The 18,937-nt window shown below is 43.5% G+C and overlaps 1 protein-coding gene across 1 annotated transcript; it reads right to left on the reverse strand.

Moving 5' to 3' along the window:
- Positions 1-334: 334 nt before the first annotated feature.
- LOC310906372 (protein spire homolog 1-like) lies at positions 335-17,477 on the reverse strand (the record flags this gene model as incomplete). Its single annotated transcript, XM_083855571.1, has 16 exons — positions 335-506; positions 1,700-1,842; positions 2,253-2,280; positions 3,113-3,177; positions 4,440-4,565; positions 5,636-5,787; positions 6,330-6,405; positions 8,054-8,178; positions 8,624-8,750; positions 9,164-9,232; positions 11,454-11,615; positions 14,507-14,572; positions 14,852-14,977; positions 15,749-15,913; positions 16,373-16,404; positions 17,237-17,477. The coding sequence occupies 16 exons, from the start codon at positions 17,475-17,477 to the stop codon at positions 335-337; spliced, it is 1,875 nt and encodes a 624-aa protein (XP_083711697.1).
- Positions 17,478-18,937: the final 1,460 nt, after the last annotated feature.

The following is an 18,937-nucleotide window of genomic DNA, read 5'->3' on the forward strand; positions in this document are numbered from 1 at the left end:
TACATTGGATGAAGTCTGCTCAGCAATGAATGCAAAAAGTGCCATGGAACAATGAGAGCTGCAGGTGCAAAGAAAGAAATGCTAGAGGGGTGTTAGTGCTTCAACATTTATTTTCCTCAAGACACATAAAAAGAATTAAAACAGTTCTAAAACCCAGAAAGCTTTAGAATACTTCACAATACAGAAATGCTAACTGTGCTTCCTACTTAGACTAACCAGCAGGGAGGTCTTTCATTCAGGCCTTTATGTCAGTAGGTGCATAAAGCTGTTTCATTTATTTCAGGTACATAACAAGTGACAGGAGAAATACATGGTAGAATCATTCCAATTTGGTTCAAGCCCAGGAAATTCTCCTGAGAGGGATGCTGTGCTGTTGACTGGAAGCCACATTCAACAGGTATTGCTCACACCACGTACAGATGTCTGCAGTCAGCCAGTGTGCCATGGTCCCTGTGTAACAGCACAGGGGCTGTGCTAGGCCACGGGGCTCCAAAACAACGGGTACACTGGAAAGGCAGAGAGAAAAAGCAGGAAAGCTGACCCAGGTTTCTGTTAGAGGGCATAGTGCTCTTCCACCCTTCTCCCAGGCTGCTAAGTGATTTAGCCGAATGCATAGGTTCAAAAGAGCCATCAGCACCACTTAGGAAGGTTAAAAAAGCAGCAGAACAGTTTCATTTACTGACACCTTCTCTCTATTGACAGTATATCAGCCAAAGAGCTAATGGATATCTGTGTCTGGTCCAAGGTTAGGGCTGCATCCTCATGCAGTAGGATTTTTTTTTTTGCCATCCTGCAGTATGACAGTAATGCAGTCTCTCAGGCCTCTTCTGCAGCACTTGCACTACAACACAGACCAAACCACTGCCTGCCCCATGCAGTTAACTTCAGTAATGAACACTACTCCTGATTTTTGGCAACTGAAGTACCAGCTTTAGAACCAGAAACTACTGTGTCTTTATTCTGGCTACATTAAAGAATAGTTTCACAGGAAGAAAAAGGTACCAGTTTGTCCACTAGAAAATTTAACTGCTTTGGAAAGAAGAGAACATAAAGAAGAGATAATGTATGTTTTCAGTCCTGTACATTGCACTTATATGCACATTGTTTGTCTTTTTCACCCAGAACTGTCAAAAGCTCTTTTTGGAATAATTCATTTTCAGGGGACAAAAAAGGAAAGGGTTTTATGTGTGTGGAGGGACTGAGAAACCATTTGTGGCATCAGTGTTCAGTCAGTTACACCTGAGCCACAATTAGGATATTTCATGTCTAGGTAGAAAGGGGCTATACTCTTATGCTTTGGCACCTGAGCTTTCTGTGCATCTGGGTTGTAGTGACAGACCTCTAGCTCTAGGGGATAGAGTGTGATGGGGTCTGGAAATTCTCATATGATGAAGCTATTGCAAAGAACCTTCTATGTCTGAGCTAATATGGATATTTCTAAATTCATGTCACAAACCTGAAAGTTAAAACAGAAAATGGATTTCAGACCACTTACACTTCCTCCCTTTGGGTCATCTAAAATCCACAATACTTCCGGAGAACTGTGGTCTAGTTAGACCAGTGGCTAAAACCAGTCATTCAACAGAACATTCAGCTGACCAGCCCAATAGCACATACTGCTGTCTGCATGTTTGTAGCTTTGCATAAGTAACTGGTGACATCTTTCAAGGTGAAAATAGAACAACCTGTCCCAGCTTACCCAAAATACTGCCGGTGCTCTACTTCATGTAGCAACTTGGAGCTCTTCTGCTCCTGAGTAACTGGATCCTCCTCTCTGGAGAGTCTCAAAAATTTTAGGAAGTGAAGTGGGAGATGTACACACGTTCTGAAGGGCATGGACATCTAGAATCACAACACAAGTCACCTGAGTTCTCAGGGAAACATGTCCTCCTTCTTAGCAGGACAGTTTGCATGCCATGCAATTGATTTATTGGTGCACTTAAAAGGTAGACATTAATGCAGTGAACTTTCTGACCCTTGTATAAATAGAACCCTGTGTAATCCCAACCACTTTACACAGGATGAAAGAAAGAAGAACCAGAGTTGTTTTAGCTGAGTATGACAAGAGATATCTGTGTCACCCTGCCTACTTTTACACCTCATACTATTCCCTCTTCTACTTTCTTAGAAACAAGCTAGAGGGTAGGTTTGAGATATCAGTGGCATGAAGGAAAGCTTCTTATGAGTAGATGAGGAGGAGGGAAAGCAGAAAATGTAAAAATCCCATGTGCTGTTGTAAAGACTAGACTTGCCTTAACACAGCAATCACAGCAGACAACCCTGAAAGAAAAAAAGTCTCCAGCATTATCATTTGAGTAAAGCTCAGTAGATACCAATATTGCAGCTACAGAGGACATTCCCAAGTTAGTCTGAATTCACTGTGGTAGAATCACTTGATGGCGAAGTGAGCAAGCTGAGAACTCCACTATTCAGTTTGCCAGCCTTCCTATTTCTGGTATTTGAATCCTCTGAAATGTGTCAACATCTATAGCTTCAAGGCTTTATCTGCAAATGCTCATTACACTTCACCCAGCATTACCACCAGACAGTTGCTCAATTTCCAGTGGTTGTTTACTTGCTGCTCATAATCAATTCAGTGCTTCACAACTGCTTCAAATAGATTTAAGTGAGCCTTAATGAGCCTGAAGTTCCTCTCTCACTCTCCCATGAACAGAAAGCCTCTGACAAATAAATGGATACAAGTATGCTCCTTTTCCAGTCACAAGGTCTGAAGTTCTCTTTTTCAGTCCTCAACAGAAGATTCTGGTGTAAACCTTCTCCCAGAACCTGTTCAAGCCCTTGGCTGAAGTTAGAGCAAACCTTTAGAGCAAAAAGCAGAGGGTGAGCTCAGAGAAGCTAATCTAATACCGGCACAGGAAATTTGGCTATTGTTGACTTAATACTAAGAGTTAAAACTGAGATTCCACTTCAGACACAGGATTTTCTACATCCTCCCTAGCTGTAGACACTCCAGCCTGGCTTGTGCAGTAAGGCAAAGCTGAAGGGCTCAGCAACCTGTTTCTGTCCAGTACTACAACCAATGAATACTGAGAATTCTCAGCACTGTTCTTTCACTCTTTTCTCCCTCCTCAGTCCTTTTGTACCAGCTCACCTGCTGCAGAGGTGACAGTTGTAAGGCCACTTAAGAAACATCTGCTTATGGCAGCTGAAACAGATCTGTGGAAAGGAAAGTTATTTGTGAATGCAAATGGGAAACATCTTTGTACCAACAGTATCCACTGCCTGCCAAAGAGCAAGCACATAAACAAACTTTCTAAAGGCTTTAGATTCATATACAATAACAGAGATCCAATAAAGGATAGCAGAGACACTGGAATTAAAAGCTAAAAAGGCAAAAAAATTCTTACTTGTAGGCCAGTGTTTTTATAATGCAGAGGTTTGGGGCAGCTGCCAGACAACAGGAGTTTAAAAAAAGGCTCTTGAGCAAACAATAGCTATATTGTGCAAGAGTGTAACAGTAGCTAGTTAAGAGAGAGGGAAGAAGAGAGACATTCTTTGAGGTAGACTGCAGCAATCCCAAAGAGATTAAATCAGGGCAAATTTGAATTCAATCCTGAAGCAAAAAATGAGTCATAAGGAAGCTGATGAGTCGCTTGAACTTTATAAAAAAGAGCACATTCATACACAGCTGGCAGTCAGAAGTGATATTATCTTGAGAACTACTTGAGAAAGCTGAAAAAACAGCAGTGGGTAAGAAAGCCATTTTAGAATAGTCATAGAGCAGGCAAGTTAAAGCAGGGTCAGTAAGGTGAGAAGTAAACAAGGATTTAGTCTCAGGAGCATCAGATAGCTTGTGGAAGTAGCATGGCTCTGCTAGTAGAACCTTTGACTCTGTCCATACTGTTAAATAAATGAGGGCAGAAAAATGACCCAAAAGCCAAGAAGCACAGACTTCCTCACATCTGTGCTGCAAAGGGCCTGTACTCAGGACATCTGCTCTGGAGGGGTAGTTGCCACACCCCCTCTAAAGGAGACTCGGGGATAAGCCAGAAACCAAGAAACAAACAACCAACAGCCCTGAGCTACACAGCTCCTTCCCTGGCCCCCTACATCCCCCACCTTCATGTCCACTTGGCAAGGTGGTTTGAGCCAGCACAGCTCAGGTGTGGGAGCCTGATTCAAGTGCCTTTCTTTCACTGTTTAGCAGTACCGGATCCCACCCATTTGCTTTGGGATTTCAGAGCTGACCAATGGTCATGGCAGTCAGCTCTCCTTGCATGGAAATCAGACAAGAAGCAACAAGCAAAGGCTGGGCTACTTTCTAGGCAATTTATTCCAGCCTAGGGCCAAACTCAGATCAGCTATTATGAACAGAATAAGTTGAGGCAGAAGGTGCCTCTACAGTTCAACACTGAGGGCCATGAAACCAGCCAGCTTTTGAAAAGGCAAGGGCAGCACAAAGTGAAGGAGAAACATACCTTTGCTCTTGGAAAGACACCATCACTACCTCCTTGGAAGAAGCCTTGCCCTTCCAGCACCATCATTGAATATCTGGTTCCAATCAGCTCAGCAATGGTTGGCCACTTGGTAGGAAATGGACAGTCCTATTGAAAGACAGAAGTTAAACATCAGATAAAGTTGAAGAAAGCAGCTGTTTGGGGAGGTCATCTCAAAACTGGGTAACAAAGGATTTTTCTCCATAACCCTGTTTTGCTTGTGATGGGGAGTATCAGGTGACTCTTTGACAATACTAGCAGAGAAACTACTACAGGCAGGTAAGTGCTTGTTACAGTTTTCAAGCAGATTCCTTTGAGACATTTTACCCTTTGGAACAGGCACCACTCTGGCCTCTCCTGGATATAAAATTCCTTTCCACAACACAGCACTCTCCTGCCCTCCTCTTTCCTAAGACCTACTGACCCCATACAAATAGGGAAATGGAAGCTGTGTTCTCATGGTCAGCCAGGAGAGACAACTGTGCTTTAATCCCCAACACACCTGCATCCCCCACCACACTGCTGAACAGAGAGGCATCAGAGAGGTCAGTTAGAAACTTGCCAAGGTGGGGCAAGGAGGGATGCAGAAGGGAAGAAAGAGAAAAGGGCACAACACACCATGTCAGGGCAGCACAGGGTGAGGCCATAATTCAGAGGGCTGCACAGAAGCACACAGACTCCAGTATTTCTCCCACAACCATCACTCAGAGCCTGATAACTTCAGTTCTACATATATTATACATTTAAAAGTCACTAATGCTGTGCTATCCACATTTTGTTAACTACTTATTGTCCTTTACTGCAGCTTAAAATATACTTGATCTAGAGAGAAGGAAGGGACAAGAAGAAAGCAGGACAGTCCCACTCTCAATTACAGTCTGCTTGAAGAAGCTATGATTGACATTTTCAAGTGATGTCATGGTATTTTTCACTTCTTGTATGAGAAACAACTTTATTTCATATCATTCAAAGGGGGAATCCACCACAAGGACACTACAGCGTCCAGTTTTCTATTGAGATGTCTCCAAGGAGAGAATAATATACCAACTTCAGATGGGTATACCCTATGTTCCAAGACAAAAACCACAGAGCATGGTTACTGCCTTCATGAGGATCAAGGTGCAAGTCATTACCAGATGCATCAGACCAGGGTCGCTTGCTGACATGTTGGGACTTACAAGTGCCTTGCTTTGAAGGCCTCTCTCTAAAGATTTGGACCTTCCTCTGTAAGGAGGCAGCTGCTGTTGGCCAGTGCTGAGGAAACACTTAGGCTTAATGTCTTCTGGTGTGGGTGCACTCATGGGAGGAGACATGAAATTTGCAGTGAGACCTGGATAGGAAGAGAGAGCTTTAGGGTACAGATAACCCACTGTCAGTTTCTAAGTATTCACCCTGAAAACTGGACACTCAAGAGCACTACACTGCCTTCTGAAGGTGAGCAAGGCTCACATCTCTCCCCCTCCCACCCATCTGCTCAGATTTAAAAAAAAAAAAAAAAAAAGCTGAGGTTACAGTAATTATGCCTGTCAGTAGGCACTGATGAGGCTTCATTAGCACCACTTAGTTTAATAAAATGAAGTGCTGCACTTTCTACTTGAATATTCAAACCACTCATTTAGCTTTTACTGCAAATTTCAGTCAGGCCTTTGGGAACATGCAATCATTGTTTTGAAGCTGCAGGAGCTACACAAGCTTCAGTCAGCTGCAGAGAAATTATTTTCTATGGGCTCAGACTCTTAATTTAGTATTGGAATTTCTCTTGTGAAGTGTCTTCAGGTGATTAAAGAAGTGTACATTGAGCCCAGCCCAAGGGTTTGGGAGCCCATCAGGCCCCTGGCTGTACTTTATATGTGCAGCCAGAAGTGCACTGACCTGTGCTGATGCAGGATACCCCTGATGACCTGGTGGAGGGAAGGCAGGTGCTGGCAGGCAGCTTGGGAGTGGCTTCCTGTAGACCAGAGGACAGGATGTTCATAATCTGCATGTAAGAGACACCAAAGCCACTTCATCAGAAGTACTAACAAAACCCAGCATAACCATAAATCATCAGAAATGTTCAAGGCTCAGCCAGAAGTGGAACAGAGAGAAAAAGCAATAGAGTATATTTAAAAACTTTCTATTTCTTCTTGGAATATAAAGTTAATTCCCCCTGCACTCCATAGCTAGGAAATTCCAGCCAAGTTAGTGAAGTTTCCAATTCACCTGTTTGCTCTCTTGCCCAAGTCCATCAGTGGATACGAAAGTTTCATCTGTTCAGGAACCAACTTTACAAAATGCTCCCCAACACAACCCATGGAATACATTGGAATTCTTGGCTCCAGCTCACATGTAGCAACACTGGAGAGCAGTTCAAGAGACTGTGACTAACCCAACTCATTAACTCAACTCAAACCCAATGCTTTATCTCAACAGCATTGTTTCTACCTTGTCTAGGAAAGCAGAAAACAAATTTGATTATATCAGTCTCCATATGAAAGTCCTTCTAGTTTATCAGTAATACATCAATCACGGGCTTCTCAAATGCTAAGCATTCCTACAAGTAGCTCAGACTGGGGCAAATATAGCTAAAATTTTCTGCTTTTATAATTCATATCTGTTTTCCTCAGTTAGGCAACTGCATTTCATGCAGAAATATTTACAGAAAACAGATTCCTCTTGGTATGCCAGAGCATCTGTGCTAGACATGATGTGTTAGGGCTTCAGTTCTGTTCCACAGAATTCCAGAATATGCTCAGACTGAATCCCAGAACCAAGCAGTCAAGCTTTTCATGGCAGAGCCAGGAATTAAAGAACCCAAAGACTCTGTGTTGTGGTTTACTGAAGAACAGTGCTCCCAAAATAACTCCACAGACAGACAAGTGGAAATTCACCCATTAAATTCCTTCCTCAAAATACATCATTAAGTTTTTCTTCTGTGAGGTCACATACCACATGAAATCAAAGTATGTCGATACATCTAGCATGAAATGCCTCACTGAGAGGTAAGAGTGGGAATATTCTGGTCCATATTGGCCAGACTTGTTTGCTATTATAACTTCTGCAGGATCCAGTTTTAAGAGATCAGAGCAGACTTCAGTTCTGTAGAATCATCTAATATCCTCAGTTGAGACCCACAAGGATCACCAAAGTTCAACACCTGCCCCTGCACAGGACCACCCCAAAAGTCACACCATGTGTTTGAGAGCATTGTCCAAATGCCTCTTGAGTTCTGTCAGGCTTGGTGCTGTGACCACTTTGATGGGAAGACAGTTCCAGTGCCCAACCACCCGGCAGGTGAAAAACCTTTTCCTAATAACTAAGTTAAACCTCCCCTGACTCAGCTTCAGGCCATTCTCTTGGATGCTGTCACTGGTCAGAGAGATGATCAGTACCTACAGACTGCAGTCATGCCACCAACAGAAGTGTTTGAGGATGAAATGAGCTTCTGTAGAGGAAAAGACTTCAGTGAACCCAGTAGTACCACATTTGTTAACTTTTGAGACAAGATTTCCTGCACCAGGATTTGTCCCTGCCCTTCCAGGCTATGTATATGCTTGCAGCTCTAATTCCTAAAGTATGCATGTCTCTTCATAGTCCTTTCACATAAAGTTCCTTACCTGAGCTCCTGCTCCCAGCTGCTGTGTTTTAGTGTTGGCAATTTTAAACTCAGTACTGGCATCTTGGAGATGTAAGAAATTGTCACTTGGAGAGTTCAAGGCAGCATTTGATGCCACAAGCATTTCTGCAGGGGAGAGGGAGAACAAAAAGCCCCATACTCACAGACTAAATCAGATAGAGCTGGGACAAGAAAATGACAAATTTGATACCCACACACTGGAATTCAAGATTCACCTAGGCTTTGTCCAGGTAGTTACATAATCTTTTATTCTTAGGTGATGGTCAAAATGCTGTAATCACACTTAGTGGACAGACAAATCTGAACATCCATAAAAGGAAGGGCAAGTTGAAATATCTTTTGAGTCCTAATAAGCCACAAACAGATTTCTTAGAAGTAACTATTTTTATGCCATACCACCTCTATCACACAAAATTTTTGTTCCTTCCTGCCCCTTACATTACAAATGTTATTGAAAAGATAAGTGGGCTTTAATTTCCAAGGCCATCTATTATTTTTAGCCAATGCTGACTTCACTTGCTTGCTCTCTAGGTCACTCTGTAGCAGGTACCTTTGGGCCTGCTTCTCTTTTCCTGTGCTGCTGCCCGAAGCTTCAGTGGTTGTTTTATTTCTGCCATGAGCTGTTCATGCCACCTGGGCTCCTGTGGCACACACTCTTTCAGCTTCACTTTCAACATCTGCAGGCAAAGCACAGCACCACAGAGAGCTATTGGACAGAGCAAAGGGACCAGTGGTGACAGAACAACTGCCATCAGCAATAGCACTGTTTTACAGTGACTGTTTACTCAGTGACTCTCAAATTTGAAATCAAGAACTCCAGGAGCTCTTACAAGACCACAAAAAGCTGCAAATTAAAGAAGCAGTGTAGGAAGTAGGAAGATCATCTTTCTTCTACAAAGATGTCAACTCCCACTTTTCTAGTACCATGTTTGGCAGGAGGGCCTAATCAAAAGTTAAGTATGGTTAATATAACCCCCTCCCAAATACAAACCAGTAGCTCAGGTATTGGATTTATATTCCTTCAAAACACCCTGTTACCTCCAGAATTACCTTGTTTTGCTACCATCAGATGCAGCACCAGGTCACCTACCGGCTTTAGATGAGGCTCGAGAGCAGCTGCATCAACACTGGGGGCCCTGTGCCTTTGCTGGAGGGTCACCTGAAAGAGCAGAACTGATGCTTAAGGAATCTCTGCTCCTTGTACACTCTGCCTTTCAGTGGCACAGTGAATGATACAAGTCGGGATTTGGGAACAGGGGAGATGTGGAAGGCATTAAAGAACGAAACAAAAAAACCCCAAACAAACAAAAACCCCAAAACAACCCAAAAAACCCACAAAACAAACCAACCAAAGCTCACCTCAAAAAAAAGCTGAAGCCCCAAACGAATACAACCCCCCCACAAAACAAACAAACAACACTCCCCCCTCCCCACTAAAACAAGGAGTTGGGAAGTGTAGAATAATGATGTTTCCTCTTTTGGGGTTTTGGTAGGGAAAAATTTGCCCATGGCAAACCAGAGGCAATGAGAAGTACTGCACAGCCCTCAGAGGCTTGCACAAGGAACATAAAGCCTTCTAGCCCCAACACCTCATGAACTGCTCTGAGAAGCAGCTAGAAAACACTGTACTCAGATATTAATGTCAGGAGTGGTCCCAACAAGCACCATGGTCACATCATATTCATCAGTAAAAGCTCGGCTCCAGGGAGGAGAGCAATTGAACGGGTTAACAAGACTGTAACAAGAACTGTTGCAGCTGTATGCCTAAGCCAGAGTCCCAGAGACTGGCTTACAGCCCGACATGAACTAGGAACAATAGCAAGATAGAACTGCAGGGTAGATATTCATGTGAAGCATCAAGCCCTGTGCTTGCTGCGCAGGGGAGAGCTGACAAAAAAGTCAACTGCACATGCACGTCTTTAGCTGCCTTGTTCACTTATTCGTATTTTGAGGCTATGCCATTTACTTTCACTTGTGTGTACAACTTCAGGACACGTGGGAGTGCAGGTAGAACAACACTACAGCTCCCCACACTAGCTGTGCTTTCATTCATTTGCAAATTAGACCACTGTTTGCTAGAGAAGCTTTAAAATAGCTTTGCAGATGGGGAAATCCTAGTTTAAGAGCCTTCACAAAGACCTGAGCAGTAGCACTCTGCTTTCTTTCAGCACTTCTGTCTACTACTCTTCAAACATGTTTGTGCTTCTCGTGGACCAAAGAAAAAGTTACCAAAAAGAAAAAAGGGAAAGGAAAAAAATTCCAACAAAAAAACTCCAAGAGCCAGATCATCCTGCCACCTTGAGTTACAGTTCTGTACTGCACAGTACATTGCTACACAGTACATTGCAAGGAATACAAGTCAGTTATGATGCACTGTCTCCTTACCAACACTATTAATTTACATATCCATCAAGATACCATCTCCAAACACATGACAGAGCATTACCTGGAGACTGAAGCCACAGTGAAGCCAAGCAAGAGCTGGGATTTTATAGAGGTGCGTGGTTTAGCTGAAGTTTTTAAACTTGATACACTCTAGCAGCACCAAAAAAGAGGAAAAAAAAGCTGATGTCTAGTGCAGTATGCAAAGTTTTCACTTTTTGTAATACCTCTCTTTATTACAAGAAGAGTTGTGTCTCATCTTCTGCCAAGACATCTTTTGCAGAGCATGCCAAGGCCACAGGGCCTTGTGCCAATGTTTTAGATCTGCTCATCATTCCCAGCTCAAGCTGCAGCAAGCAAAGAGCATCACAAGCCTTTAGACTCACCCCAGACGTTTTTGTATATGGTCATCTACACCAACCAAGTGGTGAACATGGAACTCTCTGCCACTCTCCGTGAGGGGCTCAATATTTTTACCCTGACTAAATTTTTTACCCTGGGCTGAGTGCACTGCCCAGAGGCCTCTGCCTGAGGCTGAGCAGAGCTGTCTCAAAAGTGCTTTTGCACTTGCACACACACCACAACATCTGGGAAGGCACTACAGCAAGTAAAAGATGTCAGGCACAGCTCAGCTCAAGGAGCCTGGAAGGACACAAGTGTCCAAGGTGGAAAGCACAAGGAAGCCAGAGTGTGTTCCACGAAACTGTTGTGTGCAGGGGAGAATAACTGCAGCAGGGAAGTGAATGGCTGATCCTGGAGGGAGAAGAGGTTTACTATGGCAATTCATAAAACTGTGGCTATTCCTGACTTTAAAAGTTACTGGAAATTAAGTAATTGGGTGGACAAACAGGGTGATCTAATGTTGAGCTGCAGCTGAGAAGGAGCCCCAGACACTTCTGGACTTCGATGTACCTTGGAGAAGAGGTCTCAACACATACTGCCCAGAAACGAAGTAGAGCCAATGTTTCCAAAGTTGTCTGTTGACCCCAGTCACTCACCTTCCTCAGGGTGTACCTCTTGTGCTGAATATCATCCAAAAGGATCTCATAGGGAGAGCGAATCTGTTCCCTTAGGGACACTCGGCGCCGTGGTCGCTCAGCGGCCTTGCGCAGCCTCACGCCCGTCTGCAGCTCATGGATGACATCGGGCCAGGGGGACACCTGGGACAAACCAGCCAGGGACAAGTCAGTAGCTGGCTGGGACTCAGAGCAGCATCCCCTCCCTCCATGTAACAGGGCACACTTAGCAGCTGAAGTCATTCAGAAACACAGAATTGTGTCCTTAACATGCCCTTCTACTCACTTCCACATCAGGGTGCAGTACCAAAGCAGAGAACTGCTTTTCTTTCCAGAAGTTAATTTACTACAAGGAAACTCATAGCTGACTCACCAGGCTTAGTCCCAAAATTTGTCACTAACTTTATGTACTTCAGAAAAATACAGTTTTTGCTGCCAGGTAAATAAATAGACCCATTTTCTTTCTGCAAGTGCTCCAGGTGCCAGAGTGTTTTCCTATTACTGGATCCTAGGAAACACTGGAAATGAAATCCCAAATCTCACCATTAAAACCTTCCAAATTTTCTGAAAACCAAGGGTTGAAGTGTCCAGAAACAAAAGAGGAAGACAAGCAGACAAGGGATCTCATACTTAGCAGCATAGGTTAGCAGCCTCAGCCTAGAGATACAAGCTAAAAACCCTGACATCTGCTCATCCTGTTTCTGTACTAGTATCTGAGTGTGTTCAGGCATGCAATTTAACCCAACAAAAGTAAAAAATGGAAAAAAGTAATCAACTCAATAGCATGTTTAGACAACATTGTAATGGAAGTGCTAAATCAACAGCTTATCTGGAACCCAGTGGCAAATTGAGTAAGAACAAGTCATTGTATTATAAACAGTGAAAGGGAACCAAAACATTTTAGAAAACTGTCTCAGATCAGAGTATCTGACTTAGGCTTCTCTCTCTTTTCTACGTACAGCATGAAGCATCTTCTCTCTGCTTATCCCTTCAGATATCTTGGTGTAATACCAGAAGAGTCTTATGTAAGCTCTGACTGATGACTGTCTTCAAGAAGACAGATGTTTTTGTTGGATTGTTTTAGCCTGGATTTGGTAGTCATACCTCAACTCCAGAAAACTAGAACTCTCAAAGAATGGCCAAAGAGTTGCCACACCTCCTAGGCTACATTTAATACTGTGTGGGAGAACACACAAAAGTCTCTGGGCCAACTCATCAGTACTAGAGACTTTTGAAATAGCTTATCCCAAGGCATTTGCACTTTAGAGTTGTATTTCACATGGTGACTGAACTTGACTGAGAGACATGACCTGAAGAGAGACTTCTGTACTGCAATATTGCCACATTAGCATGGGGACAAGAATTGCCTTCAGCTGACCATTTCAGAGCAACTTACACACCCAAAACATTTTTCAGATGTTGGTGACATCATGACCACTCTTGCTTTTATTCCCTACTGTCTGGATCAGTGCAATTATTCTATTTTTGCCATCCCATGTATTGTCAAAAGCCATCTAAACTTTCCACAACCTATGCAGTACAAGACAAAATGCTACAACACTCTAAACTCATTATCTTGAGTTCAACAGGTAAATGCTAAGACAGCCATGTTTCTAACAGGTCTCACTGCTTAGATTTCAAGGTGAACATCAACTTGGGACATGTACAGAGAAGCTCTGCTGAAATTGTACAGCAGTGCACACTGTCAGGCTGTGGTTTGCATTTCAGAAGATGTGTTTTGTATCAGTTGACATGAAAAAGCGTGGTCCATAGAACACCTTACCTGCTCAGCACCACTCGAGACATCAGCTCTAACCTGTGGGATCCTAGAGAAACTGGCATCCTGGTTATTTTAAACTCAAGAGATTGTCAGAGCAATGCAATCAACTGGTGCTTAGGGACTTGGAAACTAGAGGCAGAGGATTTACAACAGACATCCAGCTTTTGGAGTCCATGCCTCCTGAAGGAGCAGAGGCCAAATACACTGGCCTTCAGGCCACACGGCAAAGGCCATGTATTTATTCATGTATTCCCTGCAGGAAAGAGCTATAGCAGTTGATGAGTTTGTGGTTTGAGACAGCTTGCCAGTTTATTTTAATAGATCACAAAATTGAGAATATGCCCAAACACACATTTCACAAACATTTTCATACGAATAGTTTGAGCACGCTTCAAAGCAAGTGCTATTTAGACAAAGGGAGCGAGTCCACAAGTCTCTGGGGGCTTGCTGTTTGTCTCCACAGACTCCAGACTACAGAGCATTTGTTTATGCTGGGCAGAGCTCCAGCCTGAAGAGCTATTTGTTCCTGACTGAGCCCTGACTGTGTAGGGCCTTGAAAAAAGCACAGTAAGTTGCCTTCCCTGCCCCAAACACACAGTCCAATGTCTATGGAAGCACAGAAGGCAAATGGAGGCACAGGAAAGGCAGTGCACAGAAGGCAGGAGTGACATCTCCTCACTCTCCTTCACTCCTTTGTTCAAGCTGCTGGAGCTGCACAACCACAAAGATGGACAGTGCTACCAGCCTTCAGTCCCTGCCAGTCCTGGCCAACAGAGATCCCACATAATAAGAGTGAACTAGTCCACCCCAGGACTACCAACATCAGAAGAGTTTTCTGGGAGTTTTCAGTCCAGCTACAAGTAAGGAACAGATTGCTTTTGGCAGGTGTCGGTTCCTGCCAAGAGCTGGAATTTGGGGCTCATTTGTGGGAAGAAACAGCCTGTGTAACTACTTGTGGGCATTTACTCCAAAGACTGAATCCAACTTCATTTTTAGAAGTGGTTTAAGTTGGACCACAAAGACAATCTTTGGGTAGAATAGAAATCCACGTGAGGTTGACATATGAAATAGTTTAAGTTCACTCCCCAACTTGTTTTGCAAACAAGTCTTTAACTACTCAGGCTCCTGAACAACCTAAGCAGTTTAATTTGTGTTCAAGCTCTACTTTTCATAGAAGAACCAATGGAAAGCCTCAGAGAGCCAACATGGACCAAAAAAACCCAGTCTCCCATAATAAAGAAAATACATATCTTACACTGTGGGGTTTCTTCTTTTGAATGGGACTTTCCACCCAATCTTCCACATCCATTTTTCTCAGTCTCTGAGAAAAGCAAGCACATGAGGTCATCACTTTATACTCTTCAGTGATTTCCTATCTAACCAGCATAAATTATTAATGTTTATCTGAAAAGCCTAGAAGTTTCAAACACCTAAACTTTCAAATGCTACAATAAATAAAAATGGTCCAGAGACAGCTATTCACATTGTGAAAACAGAACTTCATCCAGGTGCTCCATTTCTAGTGCAATGAGAAGGTTACTTTAGAACTTGGTGAGTGTGTGAAGGTAGAGGGAATAGCAGCTAATGGGTAATTATGTACCTCTTTGTAGGTCTGGATGATGGTCACAAGCCTCTGAAGTTCCATATACTCAGTAAACAGACTTCTACAGGTCATTTCATAATGGCTGGTAGCCTCAGAAGGCCTAGACAAGTGCTCCTCACAGGCCTGAAAGATGGGCAGCTATTTAAAAAAAAATCTTGAAATTAAAAAAAAAAAACAAAACATGGTAGGAGGGAATAAAGCAAGAGTCTGTTTCCTCAATCCATGGTTTAAATTTTTTTGTTCTCTCACAGCATCTTCACTGCCTCTTTTTATTTTTCTCCTATTGCAGATACAGAGGAACAAAGAAGGAAGATGTTCAATCTTTTATGTACAATAATGATGTATAATTTCTATACCTTGTTTTCCATAAGGTGTGCTTTGAAACAAGCACCTGAAAGGAGAAGCCTCCAGTTCAAAGAACAACTCACAGCAGGTGGAGTCACTTGCCCTGTTCTTTTTCTCTGTCCTGATCAGACAGAGACATGGGAAGTTTCTCAAACCTTTAAATTATGGTTGAGAAAAAAATATCTGCTTGAGCTGAGACATTTAAATCCCAGCCTTTGCAGAAGCCAAATACCACAGAAAGGGAGTTTTTTCAATATCCATAATGTTCTAGGTACTGAATTTGGACACTGTGTAGTCCAAATAAGGACTTTGTAGACACAGCTGTGGGAGAGCCAAACTCAGTCTTCCTTCTTAATTCTTTTCCATAGGCACTTACAAATATCTTAAATGGTTTTGCCTTTTCCCTCTGATGGGAAAGCCAATGCTTCCTCTCTGTCCTCCAGCAGCCCACCCAGCTTTTTCCCAGAAATGGTCTTGTCTCTTGGTCAACAGCACTGTTCCATCAACTCCTCTAAAGCTGCTATATCTACTAAGGGGAAAGAAAGAAACCTTGATAACATCCTGCAGGGTGACTGGTGGTTTTGTTGCCTCGTCATCCAGTTCCAACATCAGGCACAGCAGCTTCTCCAGAGGATGGCTCAGTTCTCTCTCCACTTGGCTGTCGATTCCCCAGTCCAGGGCTTCATAGATCACCACTCCCAAGCACTCCAGCAGCTGCAGACAGACACCAAGGAAGCAATGCAGCACAAAGCCTTGTGGAGAACATCACAGCTCTTATTTCCAGCCATATGTGTGCCCTCCTCTGCCTCTGAGGACTGAGCACATCTCTCAGGATGAGAAACACCCCCCTTTAAGCTGGTTTAAAATTTTTAAATGGCCCTAACTGGCACCCCTAAGATATCTGTTAATAAAACAAAACTGTAGCCTATGCCACAGAAGACAGCATCTGTGCACATTGCTTCCCAGTCTCATTGTCTTACTTGAGTTCAGTCCAAGTGTTTTGTTTCCTTTTCCATGTTCCAGGGGAGTCATTCTCACAGGGCACAGCAAATTCAAGCACCTTGATAGTTTCCCAAGACATCTGCATCTCCTGAGCAGGCCTTCTACTACAAGGATTGTAGGATTCTAGGATTGTATCTACCCACACAATGAAGGTTAAAGACACAGGCTTACCTTGTCCTCTGACTGCTGAATGCTGCCAGCATCTGAAAAGGAAAAATGAGGGTCAGGGGAGAAAGACAGCTGTACAGTCAATGATAAACAGCTTTTAGAACCCTTTTCAAGAGAGGGGAACAGGAAGCACTGTTTTTAAAAAGGTAACCAACTCCTCTGACTAAAGTCAGTCCCACCTGTATTTGGGGAGTCCTAGAAAACAACACAGGAGACTCACATTACTATAAGCATTAGCCCAAAGCAACAGCTGCTGTGTTTTGTTGCTTGCTAGTTGATATCCAACCTCCAGGGGAGGCACGGGATCTTCATCTTTATTCTTTACTACCCACTCTAGTCCCTAAAAAGTTAGCCTAATACTGACCTCTGCTGCAGCCCAACCCAGCCTACAAAATAGAGTTATTACCACTTGCTGGCTACACAGTGACCAAAAAAAAGGGAAAGTACCAATCATAAATCTGCTGTGAGAGTTACCATAACAAAGGAACCATACACTGGAAGAAGAACAGAGCAGTACATATAACAAAGCCTCAGACTATTTATTTCAAATAACATAAGTGGTAGAAGGCTTTCATCACAGCTATTCCCTAGAACCAAATGATTCAACAGAGCACTTCTAGAGAAATTAGCGGGTCATGCATCTGTATTATTGCTCATCTACAGTCCTCTGAAATGAAGTATGGGCAGGAGAATGACTTCACGACAACACACAGAAAAGAGAGAGGAAAAGAAAAGAAAAAAAAAAAACAAAAACAAACAAAACAAAACAAAACAAAACAAAACAAACTGGGGAAAAGAAATTCCCCCTACTTTGTCCTCATATTTCAGCCTGTTATGGGAACAACCCTTGGCATCCCATGCTCTTACCAGATTTGTGGTAGACCTTGAAGGAAGCAGTACCATCAGCATGGATAAAGATGCTCCCAGTACCTTTTATGAGCACAGAATGGAGTGGTGGGCACAGCCCCTGGGCCAGCTGCTCCATTTTTCTGCAACACTGAAAGCAGATAGCCCAGGCTTGCTCCTCACTTATAGGATGTTCAAAACACCTCAGAAGGTCAGCTAGAGAGACCTTTGTGATCCTCTGCTCACACCCTGGAGGCTCCATTTTTCCTTTCCCCTCTAACCTCTATTCTTAGCCTAGGGAGCTTAAGGAGCACTCATAATTCCCTTTTCCAGGCTGGGCAAGTGCTCACAGCAGCTTTTTATCAGTTCTAACTCTTGGTTTGCTCTTATCTCTCTTCCCCACAGGTGCAGCCATTAATGCCAATTTTTGCTCTGTCTTTTAAAGGGACATGACTGTATCTGTATTTGTACGAGATTTCTTAACAGAATAGAGTAAGTGTAAAACAAAATGGAATCAAGAGAAGGTAAGAATGTACAAAAATTGTGCTCAATTTAACTAATTTGTTTCTAACAAACACATTAATGTTTACAAGTAGGAAGAGTACATTCAGCTTCACACAGGGAGGGAAAGAGGCGGGAAATGTTTGTACTTGAGGGAGGAGAACTCAGAACACCACAAAAATCGTTTTGATAGGAAACTATTCCCGCTAATAAGTAACATCAATCAACTCCATGGGGCAGCTGCAGTAGCCCCCTGCCATAGGAAATTCCAAGGGCAGGGGCTGTGAGCATGGAGCGGGCGGGATGGCCGGGCGGGTGCCCAGGGCATGGACAGCAAGGCCCTTCCTTGCTCAGAACGCCTTTCGGGTTTTTAATCTGGTTGTTTCTCACCCAAGATTCCAAAGCTGGCTGGTGGTTCGTGTGGGCACGAAGGGAGTGATTTTCCCTCTTGACCTCTGAAGGATTTAGGGTCTGCTGTCTGACTCTGTGTCTCTGTGTTCTGTGCTGAGCTCGGTGCTCGGTGTTTGGCGTGAGAATGATGAGGAGTCTCAAGGTCTTGGTTTTCTGGTTTCTTGCATTGTTTATTAGTTCTTATCTTACAATTCTCAGTGTCCGGCCAAGATGTGCACAGCAGCTCGGACACAAGGCGACTCCCCTCCTGTGATGGGAGGTCGCTACCTCTTATACAGATAACTATGTACCCATTATTTACAATTCTGTGCTAATGTCTATCACCTACACTAACAGGGTCATGTCTACTTTGATCCAATCCACTGAAACTACTTTGTGCCCACGTCACTGCAGAAGATGGATGCCAAGGGAGAAGAAGAAGAAGACCCCAGGGTTCCACCCAGATTCCTCCATCTTGTCTCCTTGCATCTACATTCTAAAAACCCAAAACTACAAAATCTTCTGCATGGTGGTAACTACACTACTCTCTGTAACACCTTTGTGACTTGCAATTCTTCTCTCTGTTAGATGTTTTTTCTCATGGACCAAAATCAAAGCCTGTGTCTTCCTGGGCTCTGTGCCAGGCAAACCCCCCTGCACAGACCCCAGACCCTCTTTTTCGGGTCCCAGGCCTCTCTACCGAAGTCTGTGACTTCCCAGGGCGCCCAGAGGGATGCCCTGGACTCCAACAAACGCCCATATCCCAGGATCAGCTGAGTGGGAAGAGAACTTTGAGATCATTGAGGTCCACCCTGTGACCGAACACAGAGT

This window comes from Zosterops lateralis, assembly GCF_965231275.1.
Source record: "Zosterops lateralis genome assembly, chromosome: 2".
Taxonomy (NCBI): domain Eukaryota; kingdom Metazoa; phylum Chordata; class Aves; order Passeriformes; family Zosteropidae; genus Zosterops; species Zosterops lateralis.